At 43.0% G+C, this 13,648-nt stretch overlaps 1 protein-coding gene across 1 annotated transcript; it reads left to right on the top strand.

The window, feature by feature from the left end:
• Nucleotides 1-8,522: 8,522 nt before the first annotated feature.
• On the top strand, nt 8,523-11,224 carry LOC147095612 (uncharacterized). The gene is made up of 2 exons (XM_085973670.1): nt 8,523-8,592; nt 10,487-11,224. Exons 1-2 carry the CDS (start codon nt 8,523-8,525, stop codon nt 11,161-11,163), a joined length of 747 nt encoding a protein of 248 aa, XP_085829796.1. The 3' UTR covers nt 11,164-11,224.
• The last annotated feature ends 2,424 nt before the right edge of the window (nt 11,225-13,648 follow it).

The following is a 13,648-nucleotide window of genomic DNA, read 5'->3' as shown; positions in this document are numbered from 1 at the left end:
GAGTTGTGATAAATGGTTCGTTATCGGGTTGTGAATCAGTAACTTGTGGTGTTCCGCAGGGGTCAGTGCTGGGATCCCAACTCTTTGCAATCTGTATTAACGATTTGGAGGAGGGGACCAAGTGCAACATATCCAAGTTTGCCGATGACACAAAGATGGGAGGGAAAGCCATGAATGAGGAGGACATAAAAAACCTGCAAAAGGACATAGACAGGCTAAGTGAGTGGGCAGAAATTCGGCAGATGGAATATAATGTTGGAAAGTATGAGGTTATGCACTTTGGCAGGAAAAATCAAAGAGAAAGTTATTATCTAAATGGAGAGAAACTGCAAAGTGGTAAAGTATAAAGGGATCTGGGGGTCCTGGTGCATGAAACACAGAAGGTTAGTGTGCAGGTACAGCAGGTGATCAGGAAGGCCAATGGAATCTTGGCATTTATTGCAAGCGGGATGGAGTATAAAAGCAGGGAAGTCTTGCTTCAGTTATACAGGGTACTGTGAGGCCACACCTGGAATACTGCGTTCAGTTTTGGTTTCCATACTTAAGAAAAGATATACTTTCACTAGAGGCAGTTCAGAGAAGGTTCACTCGGTTGATTCCGGAGATGAGGGGGTTGACTTATGAGGAAAGGTTGAGTAGGTTGGGCCTCTACTCATTGGAATTCAGAAGAATGAGAGGAGATCTTATCGAAACATATAAGATTGTGAGGGAGCTTGATCGGGTGGATGCGGGGAGGATGTTTCCACTGATGTGTGAGACTAGAACTAGGGGGCATAATCTTAGAATAAGTGGCTGCCCCTTCAAAACTGAGATGATGAGAAACTTCTTCAATCAGAGGGTAGTAAATCTATGGAATTTGCTACCTCAGAGAGCTGTGGAAGCTGCGACATTAAATAAATTTAAAACGGAGATAGACAGTTTCCTAGCTGATAAGGGAATTAGGGGTTACGGGGAGCATGCAGGGAAGTGGACGTGAGTCTAGGTTCGGATCAGTATGATACGATTGAATGGTGGAGCAGGCCCGAGGAGCCGTGTAGCCTACTCCTACTCCTACTTCTTATGTTCGTATGCTCTTATGACCCCACTTCCCAGCTCTTGGTCCGTAGCCCTGCAGGTTCCAGCATCCCAAGTGCAAATCCAAGGACTTTTAAATGCGGTTAGGTTATATGCCTCTACCACCCATTCAGGCAATGAGTTGCAGACCCCCACAACTGTCTGGGTGAAGAAATCTCCCCTCAAATCTCGTCTACACCTTCCAACAATTACAGTAAATCTGCGCCCCTGGTATTGACCCCTCTACTAAGGGAAATAGATCCATTCTTTCCACTTTTTCTAGGCCGCTCATAATTTTATACACCTCAATAAGGTCTCCCAGCAGCAGAAGCGAGAGCGGACCTGGATGGAGACTGAGCACGGACATCAAGGAGTTAAAGAGCAGGGAGCGAGAGTGGCACAGACACACCGTCAGCAGCAGCGAGAGGTAAAATGCAATCAAAGTGCGACATTACCAGAAAGCAGGTAAGTGATTAGCTGGTGAGTATTTCTCACTTTATCGCTTTTTTCCAAACTTAATTTTTGTGGTTTAAAGTTTCGAGTGTCTCTGTTGTATAGCGGGGAGTGGTAGTAAACAATTGCCCTTGAGCATATCCTTTAATTGTAGTGTAATTAGTGGTATTGATTTGATTTAATTTAATTTCAATTAAATAAAGGATAAGTCATTGCAGCACAGCTCGGTCTCGTGGCATGCTCCTCCTGCACTATGTGGGAAATCAGGGACAATTCCTGTGTCCCTGATGACCATTTGTGCGGGAAGTGTATCAAGCTGCAGCTACTGACAAAATACATTGTGGCGCTGGAGCTGCGAATGGATACATACTGGAGCATTTGCGATGCTGAGGTCATCATGGATAGCATGTTTAGGGAGTTGGTCAAACTGCAGGTAAAGGCTGCACAGGCAAGAAGGGAATGTGTGACCAACAGGCAGATTAGTAGGCGCAGGCAGGTAGTGCAGGGGTCCCCTGTGGCCATCCCCCTTTCAAACAGATATGCAACTATTGTTGAGTGAGATGGCTTATTGGGTGAAGGCAGCAGCAGCCAACTTCCTGGCACCATGGGTGATCCTGTTGCACAGGACTGGAGGAAAAAGAGCGGGAGAACAATCGGCATAGGGTATTATATTGTAAGGGGAAAAGATAGGCGTTTCTGTGGCCGCAAATGAGACTCCAGGATGTTATGTTGTCTCCCTGGTGCAAGGGTCAAGGATGTCTGAGAGTGGCTGCAGGGCATTCTGGAGGGGGAGGTGAACGGCCAGTTGTCGTGGTGCATATAGGTACCAACGGTATAGGTAAAAAACGGGATAAGGTCCTAAAAGCTAAATATAGGAAGTTAGGATGTAAATTAAAATATAGGACCTCAAAGGTAGCAATCTCAGGGTTGCTCCAAGTGCCACGTGCTAGTCAGAGTAGAAATAGAAGATATTTCAGGTGAATACGTGGCTAGAGGAATGATGCAACGGGGGGGGATTCAATTTCCTGGGACATTGGAACCGGTTCTGGGGGAGGTGGGACCAATACAAACTGGAACGTTTGCACCTGGGCAGGACTGGAACCGATGTCCTCGGGGGAGTGTCTGCTAGTGCTGTTGGCGAGGGTTTAAACTAAAATGGCAGGGGGTTGAGAACCTGTGCAAGGAGACAGAGGAAAGGGAAGCAAGGATAGAACAAAATACTGGAATGAGAAAAGCAAAAGTGGAAGGCAGAGAAATCAAAGGTGTAAATCAAACAGGGCCACAGTAAATAAGAATTCTAAAAGGACAAAGTGTGTTAAAAATGAAGCCTGAAGATTCTGTGTCATAATGTGAGTAGCATTTGTAATAAAGTGGATGAATTAGCTGTGCAAATAGATGTAAACAAATACGATATCATTGGGATTACGGAGACATGGCTCCAGGATGACCAAGACTGGGAATTCAACATCCAGGAACATTCAATATTCAGGAAGGACAGGCAAAAAGGAAAAGGAGGTGGGGTAGCATTGCTGATTAAAGAGGATATTAACACAATAGTAAGGAAGGATATTAGCTCTGATGATGTGGAATCTGTATGGATAGAGCTGAGAAATACCAAGGGGCAGAAAACGTTAGTGGGAGTTTAATACAGACCCACAAAAAGTAATTCTGAGGTTGGGGATGACGTTAAAAGGGAAAGTAGAGATGCGCACAATAAGAGCACAGCAGTCATCATGGGTGACTTTAATCCACACATAGATTGGGCTAACCAAATTAGTAACAATACTGTGGAGGAGGAATCCCTAGAGGGTATATGGGATGGTTTCCTGGACCAATATGTAGAGGAACCAACTGGAGATCAGGCCATCTTAGACAGGGTATTATATAATGTGAAAGGATTAATTAGCAATCTTGTTGTGCGAGGCCCACTGGTGAGGAACGATCATAATATGTTAGAATTCTGCAATAAAATGCAAAGTGAAGTAGTTGACTCAGAGACTAGGGTTGTGAATTTAAATAAAGTAAACTACGATGGTATAAGGCACGAGCTGGCTAGGATAGATTGGATAACTTACTTAAAGGGCTGACGGTGGATAGGGAATGGCAAACATTTAAAGATCGCATGGATGAACTACAGAATTTGTTCATCCCTCTTTGGCATAAAAAAAAAATAAAAAGGAGACACATCGGTGGCTGACATGGGAAATTAAGGATAGCATAAGATTCAAGGAGAGGACAAATAATTTGGCCAGAAAAAGCAGCAAACCTGAGGATTGGGAGCAGTTTAGGATTCAGCAAAGGAGAACAAAGGGATTAATTAAGAGGGGGGCAATAGAGTATGAGAGTAAGCTTTCAGGGAACATAAAAACAGACTGTAAAAGCTTCTATAGATATGTGAAGAGAAAACATATACTGTAGTCAAGCGTAGGTCCCTTGCAGTCAAAATCAGGGGAAATTATAATGGGAAACAAAGAAATGGCAAAACAATTAAATACATACTTTGATTTTGTCTTCACAAAGGAGGACACAAATAACCACCCAGAGATGACGGAGAACAGAGGGTCCAATGAGAGAGAGGTATTGAATGAAATCAGTATTTGTAGGGAAATGGTGTTAGGCAAATTGACGGGATTGAAGGTTGATAATTCTCCAGGGTCTGATAATCTACATCTTAGGTTATTAAGAAAGTGGCCATAGAAATAGTAGATGCATTGCTGGTCATTTTCCAAAATGGTATAGACACTGGAATGGTTCCCATTGATTGGAGGGTACCTAATATAACCCCACTATTTAAAAAGGTTGGTAGAGAGAAAACGGGGAATAATAGGCTGGTAAGCCTGTCATCGGTAGTGGGGAAAATGCTAGTGTCCATTATAAAAGATGTAATAGCAGAGCACTTGGAAAAGAGTGACAGGATAGGACAAAGTCAACATGGATTTAGAAAAGGTAAATCATGCTTGAATAAACTACTGGAATTTTTTGAGGATGTAACTTGTAGAATAGTGGATGTGCTGTATTTGGTCTTTCAGAAGGCGTTCAATAAGGTCCCGCATAAGAGATTAGCATGTAAAGTTAAAGCACGTGGGATTGGGGGTAAGGTACTGTCTTGGAAAGAGAACTGGTTGGCAGACAGGAAGCAAACAGTTGGAATAAATGGGTCTTTTTTCCGAGTGGCAGGCAGTGAGTAGTGGGGTACCTTAGGGATTGGTGCTAGGACCCCAGCTATTCACAATATAAATAATTATCTAGACGACGGAACTAGATGTAATATCTCCAAGTTTGCAGAGGACACAAAGCCGGGTGGATGTGTGTGTTGTGAGGAGGATGCAGAGAAACTCCTGTACGATTTGGACAGTGTGGGTGAATTGGCAGATGCATGGCAAATTCAGTATAATGTGGATAAATGCAAGGTTACCCACTTTGGTAGCAAATACAGGAAGACAGCGTTTTATCTGAACGGTAATAGATTGGAATATTGGGAAGTGCAACGAGACCTGGGTGTCCTTGTGCACCAGTCACTGAAGGTAAGCATGCTGGTGCAGCAGGCGGTTAAGAAGGCAAATGGTATGTTGGCCTTCATAGCGAGAGGATTTGAGTACAGGAGCAAGGACGTCTTGCTGCAGTTGTATAGGGCCTTGCTGCGACCACACCTTGAGTATTGTGTGCAGTTTTGGATGCCTTTTCTGAGGAAGGATGTTCTTGCCATGGAGAGAGTGCAGCGAAGATTCACCAGACTGATACTTGGGATGGCAGGAATGACGAACGAGGAGAGATTGGGTCGATTAGGCTTATATTCGCTAGAGTTTAGAAGAATGAGAGGGGATCTCATTGAAATTTATACAACTCTAACAGGACTAGACAGACTAGATGCAGGAACGATGTTCCCGGGGAGCAAAGAGCCAGGGGTCACAGCCTAAGGATAAACGGTAAGCCATTTAGAACTGAGATGAGGAGAAATTTCTTCACCAGAGAGTGGTGAGCCTGTGGAATTCTCTGCCATACAGTGCAGTTGAGGGCTATTCATTAAATATATTCAAGAAGGAGTGGATATATTTCTTAAGGCTAAAGGGATCAAGGGATATGGGGAGATAGCAGGGACAGGCAAATGGATTTGGATGATCAGTCACGATCTCATTAAATGGTGGAGCACGGGCCGAAGGGTCTACTCCTGCGCCTATCTTCAATGTTACACCCCTCAGCCTCCTCTGTTCCAAAGAAAACATACCCAGCCTATCACGTCTTTCCTCATAGCTAAGATTCTCTACTCCTGGCAACATCCTTGTAAATCTCTGTACACTCTCTTGTGCAGTCACATCTTTTCTGTAATGTGGTGACCAGAACTGCATGTAGCACGCTAGCTGAGGCCTAACTAGTGTTTTACACAGTTGTAGCATAACCCCCTGCTCTTGTACTCTATGCCACAGCTAAGAAAGACAAGCATTCCGTATGCTTTCTTAACCACATTATCTACCTGGTCTGCTACCTTCAGGGATCTGTGTACATGCACTCCTATGTCCCTTTGATCCTCTACATGGCTCAGTATCCTACCATTTAATGTGTATTCCCTTTCATTGTTAGCCCTCCCCAAATGCGTTACCTCACACTTCTCTGGATTGAATTTCGTTTGACACTGTTCTGCCCACCTGTCAAATTTATTGATATCTTCCTGAATTCTATAGCTTCCTTCTTTAATATCAACCACACAGCCGATTTTAGTAACATCTGCAAACTTCTTAATCATACCCTCTATAATTCAAGTCTAGATCATTGATATGTACCACTAATAGAAAGGGACCAAATGCTGGCCCCTGCGGACTCCCACTGGAAACAGCCGTCCAATCACAAAAACACCCATCAACCATTACTCTCTGCTTCCTGCCTCCGAGCCAGTTTTGAATCCAACTTGAAATGTTGCACTGGCTTTTAACTTCGTGATCATTCTGCCATGTGGAGCTTTATCAAAAGCCTTGCTAAAGTCAATATACACTACATCAAACGCACTACCATCATCTACCCTCCTTGTTGCCTCCTCAAAAAATTCAATCAAGTTTATCAGACACGACCTTCCCTTAACAAATCCGTGCTGACTACCCTTGATTAATCCGTGTCTTTCTAAATGAATATTTATCCTGTCCCTCAGAATTCTTTCCAATAATTTTTCCACCACCAAGGTTAGGCTGACTGGCCTGCAATAAGTCGTACTATGCTTTTCTCCCTTTTTAAACAAGGTTACCACATTAGCAGTCCTCCAGTCGTCCGGTAACACACCTGAAGCGAGAGAGGATTGGAAAATGATGGTCAGGGCCTCTGCTATAATGAATCATGTTTGGTCCTCTGGCTTGATGGTAATGGTAGAGTTCAGGGTATGCTGGGCCATGAGGCTACAGATTGTAATATATTTCTACTGCTGCTGATGGCCCACAGCGCTTCATGGATGCCCAGTTTTGAGCTGCTAGATATGTTCTGAATCTATAACATTTAGCACGGTGGTAGTGCCACACAACACAATGGAGGGTGTTCTCAGTGTGAAGATGGGACTTCGTCACCACAATGACTGTGCGGTGGTCACTGCTATCAATACTGCCATGGACAGATGCATCTGTGAGAGGTAAATTGGTGAGGACGAGGACAAGTAGTTATTTCCTCATGTTGGTTCTCTTACCACCTGTCGCAGGCCCAGACTGTCAGTTGTGTCCTTCAGGACTCGGCCAGCTCGGTCAGTAGTGGTGCTACTGAGCCACTCTTGGTGATGGACATTGAAGTGCCCTAACCCGGGAACATTCTGTGCCCTTGCTACTCTCAGTGCTTCTTCGAAGTGGTATTTAACATGGCGGAGTACTGATTCATCAGCTATGGGAGGGCGGTAGTTCGTAATCAGCAAGTGATTTCCTGGCCCATGCTTGACCTTGAAACATCAGACTTCATGTGGTCCGGAGTCAATGTTGTGGAGTCCCAGGGCCAACTCACTCCCAACTGTATACCACTGTGCCGCCACCCCTGCTGGGTCTGTCCTGCCGGTGGGACAGGACATACACAGGGATGGTGATGGAGGTGTTCGGGACTATACAAGAAAATGGGAAAGAAAGCTTTACAATAAAGCAATGCAGAGACAGCCAAACCGTGGAATATTAATCTACAGCCTAGACATATTCCCACAAGTAAAGGTAACTCACCAGAAGCTGGAATTCCTAGAATGTGTAGTGAATTAAAAAATAAAATGAGTTAAAAAATCATGTGACATTTCAAATGTATAAGTAAATCAAACTGAGAAAAAACAGACTGGAAAAAAGATTAGAACTGTAATATGATGTATGATGGAAGACTGGCAGCTAAATAGTACAGGTCCTTACGAACAGATTAAAAAAACAAAATAATAGTTAAAGGGGAGGAATCATTAAATGGACAAGGTAATAATCTTCCAGAGGAAGATAGCATCGTAGAGATACAACAGAAACCAATATTCTGCCCCAATTCTCACCAAGGAATGCGATAGCTGGAGTGAAATGATATAAGTGGAGGACATGGGTCGATTAGATTCGTCGTGTGACATCTTCTGGAACCAGAAAACAGGACAACATTGAAGCAACCCTGAAAGTTGTGGGCTCGTTAAGGAGAACAAATATCAATCTGTAAAAATCAAGCGCTGTCAGCCAAATGTAATAGTTATTTGAGGACAAACAAGTGGCAAATTTACTTTCACAGTTGTGTGTGCGTTAATGGGTTAATACCTCTGTATAGTAAGTGCGCACAGGAATGTAGGGCAAATAGGTTAAAGTTCATCAGAGTGTTTCACTGATCAGGAGTTCCATCCTCCTAATAGACAAGAATCATTGGAGTAAAAGCAGCTACCTGATCTGTTTGTTTAAAAGACCGTAAGTAATGTCAGTCATTGTGTAACCTAATTATCTCACTTTAGATTTCACTCAGGTTTAAATAAAGGTTTAGATTGAAGCGGCTTCATCTTCTTGTCAAACTGAGCTATTGCCTCCAGCACCGGCATTGTGTGACTCAAAGAGATGGGTCGACCAATCCTTGCCCAGATTGAAGCGGTTTACTACCCGATTCTCGCAGTGTTTGGTGTTCCTGGTAAGTCATTACCATCAGTTGTCAATGTCACTCGGGGTTTAACTGTATCGCTGCTCTTGTTGATTCTGTGATCTGTTTGTTTTCACGGGCTTGTTTGTACTGAGATCAGTTAAATGTCACCACCTTCTACAGAAACCTTAATGCAATAACGTCACAGAAATTCCCAGGGAAACTACAATTATCTCTGCAGTTTCAGCACAAACAATTTTAAATACTTTCACCAAAGTCTCGCAGTACTTCGAGTGCAAGGTCTTCGGCAGCAGCTCGAGACGGGCTCATAGCAGTTCCGAAATCATTGTACTACGTGCCCAATTTGTTCCCATTGAAATAAAACGAAAAGAAATTCGGGCACGGTATGAATCTGCTGCCAATTCACGATCGCCAGTTTTGCGCTCCAGTCCGAGAGCAATTTCACCCACAAAGTCAGAATAGAAGCTGGCAGGGAGGGAGGGAGAGAGAGAGAAATAGAGAGCGACAGAATCAGAAATATAAAAAGAGATTAAAGAAAGAGGCAGGGGAAAAGGAAATCAGAGAGACAGAGGGTAAACTGAACTCTGATCGTCAGGTGTAAAAGCGGGGCTCACGAGCTGACAGCTTGTTTGGAAACTCACTGGATTATTTTTCCATTTGCTCCAAACGAATTTGGTTTTGCTCCTGGACTAGGAATCCAGAGACATGGACCAATGACCCAGAAACGTGAGTTCAAACCCACCATGGCTGATTGAGAATGTGAATTTAATTAAATAATACCTGGAAGTAAAAATAAATGTAGCATTCAAAATTGACCAGGTATCATAAAGAGCCAACTCATTCAGTAATATCCTTTTGCGAAGGAACCTGTCGTCCTGAACCATCTGGCCTATACGAGAAGCCAGACCCTCGCTAACTGCCCTCTGAAGCGGTCTAGCAAGTCTAGCACAACTAGGGATGGGCAATAAATGCCAGCCTTGCCAGCGATGCCCACATCCCATGAATCAATTAAAATATACACAGTGAAGGTGACTGTGCTTTCACCATTGATTTATTGTTTCTCCCTATTGCCACAACTCGCGGTCTGCCAACTTATGCCTGAACCTCGGGCTTCCTTTCTTTACATGGTTGCCTGTTTTTTCTCAGTCCTCGATTACTGCACCCTGGCCAAGATGGATAACAGGTTGAGATGCCTTCTGAAACTCTCCGAACAATCTCAGAATCTCTGGCCCCTATTCTGACACTCCCTTTTAATGTTCCCATCTCTGTAATTTGAATTATACCCCTTTGCCTTCTTCTAAACCCGTCCCAATCCGCAGTTCAAGCTGGACTAGTGATTAGACCTGGGTGTTAAGAGCGCACTTCTGGTTAATACTGTACATTAAACCGTCCCTCATAGCCATTCTGTCCTAAAATACCCTGATAGAAATATCCCAGCTAAAGAAAGACAGAGAGAGAGAGAGATGATTCGAGCGACACAGAAACAAACTGAGACATAGAGGGAGATGCAGGAGCAAGGCAGATCGTCAGAAAAACAGAGGGATGGTCAGAATCAGTGACAGATATAGAAGTACAGAGTCGGAGAGAGACCATGGGTTGAAAATATGTGCTGCAATTTGATAAACTGGCATTACCTGTCAGCCAATTTGTTATGACTGCAATGATTCGTTTATGTTTCCCTCTTTTATTGCAGCGAATTTATTTACATATGTGATTCTCTCCCGTGGAAAGTGCGGTCTCTCCACATGTATCACTCTACCTGGTGGCCATGGCAGCAGCAGATCTACTGGTCCTGATCTTTGATGTAATCTGTATGAGATTACAGATATTAATTTCCCTCATTCATTCCTGAACTATACTCTCATCTGCAGTATCAATATCAGCTTGGCATTTGCTGCCATTGATTGTTCTGTCTGGTTTACAGTCGCTTTCACCTTTGATCGATTCATTGCCATTTGCTACCAGCAGCTGAGTGTAAAATATTGCACTGAAAGAGCTGCGGCTGTGATTATAATAATTGTGTGTGGGTTGAGCTTTTTACAAAATATTCCACTTTACTTTGTAAACGAGTCTGGTGAAATAATTGATAACATACAATGGTTCTGTGTTGCAAAATCTACCGTCTACACCATGCTCATTTGGGTGGCTTACTTGTGGTTGTGCAATATTTTAACCCCTTTAGTTCCATTCGTGTTGATTGCAGTTCTCAACGCTCTGACCATCAGGCACATTGTACAGGCCAGTAGAGTCAGGATGGGACTCCGATGGAGCAAGAAGGGTGAGAGTCACAATGATCCAGAGATGGACAGCCGAAAGAAATCCATCATCTTACTGATCGCAATTTCAGGCAGTTTTATCCTGCTTTGGATGGTAAATTTCCTCTTTGAAATGTGCGTACAAATGACAGATACTCATTTCTTCCGAACAGATTACGCTGATCCTTTTACCGTCATGGAGCACAGCGGATATATGCTCCAGCGTTTGATTTCCTGCACCAACACGATTATTTATGCAGTGGCCCAGACTAACTTCAGAGATGTGTTAAAGAATGTGATTAAATACCCCATTGCTCAGATGATTAATTTAATAAAATTAAAATAACAGCCCTAAATTTAAACCACGATTCCCCATAGGAACATAGGATCAGGAACAGGAGTAGGTCATTTAGCCCCTTGACTCTGTTCTGCCATATCATGGCTGATCTGTGATGTAACTCAATATACGTGCCTTTGGTCAATATCACATAATATATTTGGTTAACAAATACCTATCAATCTCAGATTTCAAATTATCTATTGACCTCGCATCAATTGTCTTTAGCGGGAGAGAGATCCAAAGTTCAGCCATCCTTTGTGTGTAGAAGTATTTCCTAACTTCACTCCTGTTAGGCCTGGCTCAAATTGTTCGATTTTGCCCCCTAGTACTAGAATCCCCAAACCAGCTGAAATAACTTCTCTCTATCTTCTCAGTTCCCCACAATATCTTGAAAACTCGATCAAATCTTTTCTTAACCTTTTAGGTTCCAGGGAATTAAACCCTAGTTTGTGAAATCCCACCTCGTAATTTCACCCTTGGAGTCCAGGTACCATTCTGGTAAATTTACACTGCGGTTGTCCAAGTGTCCATATACTTTCCATGGTGTGGTGCTCAGAACTGTTCACAGTACTCCAGGTGTGGTCTAACAAGTGCTTTGTTTAGCTGGTGCATAACTTCTACCCCCTTGTATTCTGGTCATCTACATATAAATGTCAGCATTCCATTAGTCTTTCAAATTATTTTCTGCATCTGTCCATGAAATGTTGATGATCTCGGTACATGGGCCCCAAGTCTGCTTGGACGTCCACTGTTTCTAGCTTTTCATCATTTAGAAGGTACTCTGTTTTTTGCTTTCTAATTCCGAAGTGAATGACCACACATTTGCCTACGTGGAAATCCATTAATCAGTTATGCCCATTCAGTTAATGTATTAATATCGCTCTGTAATTGTATGCTTCCATCTACACTGCTTATAATGCCGCCTATCTTTGTGTCATTGGCGAACTTGGATATGTGGCATCCTATCCCATCATATAAGTTGTTAATAAATATGGTGAATAGTTAAGGCCCCAACACAGATCACTGCGGGACACCACTAGTCATATCCTGCCAATTAGACTACCTGCCCATTATCCCTACTCTCGTTCTTTCGCTGCTCAGCTAATTTCCTAACCAGGTCAATAACGTGCCTTCAATTCCATGAGCTTCAAGTTTAGCTAACAGTCACTTATGAGGGAATTTATCAAATGCCTTCTGGAAGTCCATGTAAATAAACTTCATAGACATTTCTCTGTCAACCACATCATCTGCAAAAAATTCAATCATGTTCTTCAGGCATGACCTAACATTTATAAATCCATGTTGGCTCTCTCTGATCAGCTGAACATTTTCAAAGTGTTCAGCCACTCAATCCTTAGTTATAGACTCTAGCAATTTTCTGATACCAGATGTTAGACTAACTGGTCTATAAGTCTTTGGTTTCCTTCTCTTAGCTTTCTTAAATAGCAGAGCGCCATGCACAATTTTCCAATCTAAAGGAACGGTTCCCGAATCGAGAGAACTTTGGAAGGTTATAGTTCGGGCATCTTCAATGTTCTCAACTATTTCCTTTAGAACTCTGAGATGAAAGAATCTCGTCCTGGGGATTTGTCACTCTGTGGTTCCGTTATGTTTTAAAATTACTGTTATTTTGCTTATGTTAATTTTGGTCAGACCCTGTCTTATGATGTCTGGCATGCTATCCTCATCCTCAACTGTAAATGCTGATACAAAGCAATTATTCAACATGACCGCTATTTACCTATTTTCATTTACAATTATCACAGTTATCAGTTTTCACGGGGCCCACACCATTCCTGATTTTCCTCTTTTACTTAATTTAATTGTAAAAAAATTTTGTGTTGATTTTGATATCCCTTCCTTCTAAGTTCCCCAGTCCCAATAACTGCCAAGAGCTGATTCTCTGTATCTGTCACTGAACTCGCCGAGGGGCTTATAGCTGGCTCTGGTGAGTTGTGACGGTTTAAATGCGGCCGCCTGTCGGTAAATGTCCTCCACAACAGAAAACCCACCTCATCATATCCAGTTCAATACTTAAGATGGCAGATTCGGGGCTCTGTCAATGAGCAGTCAGATACTCTGGCCATGAAATCTAATAACCACAATAACCAGGCGCTCTTAAAGGTGGAAAAGAAAATTTGGAAAAATATTTCCTCACCCTAATCATAGAATCATAGAAAGGTACAGCATGGAAGGAAGCCATTTTGGCCCATTGTGTCCGCGCTGGCTGACAAAGAGCTATCCAGCCTAATCCCACTCTGCAGCTCTTGGTCCGTAGCCCTGTAGGTTATGCCACGTCAAGTCCAAATCCAAGCACTTTTTAAATGTGTTGAGGGTTTCTGCCTCTACCACTCTTTCACGCAGTGAGTTCCAGACCCCAACCACCTTCTGGGTGAAGACATTTCCACTGAACTCCCCTCTAAACCTCCTACCAATTACTTTAAATCTATGCCCCATGGATGTTGACCCGTCTGCAAAGGGAATTGGGTCA

Source organism: Somniosus microcephalus, unplaced genomic scaffold, assembly GCF_052327205.1.
Source record: "Somniosus microcephalus isolate GS21.2 unplaced genomic scaffold, FLI_Smic_1.0 unresolved_chr1, whole genome shotgun sequence".
Lineage (NCBI taxonomy): Eukaryota > Metazoa > Chordata > Chondrichthyes > Squaliformes > Somniosidae > Somniosus > Somniosus microcephalus.
The sequence above is the reverse complement of the archived record's forward strand: the minus strand, read 5'-3'. Positions and strand labels throughout refer to the sequence as shown.

Bases quoted from the DNA above. Each gene is read 5' to 3' on its own strand.
- LOC147095612 (XM_085973670.1), top strand. From the start codon at position 8,523: ATGGGTCGACCAATCCTTGCCCAGATTGAAGCGGTTTACTACCCGATT. The intron at 8,593-10,486 runs GTAAGTCATTAC...TCTGGTTTACAG, and splicing joins CGCAGTGTTTGGTGTTCCTG to TCGCTTTCACCTTTGATCGA.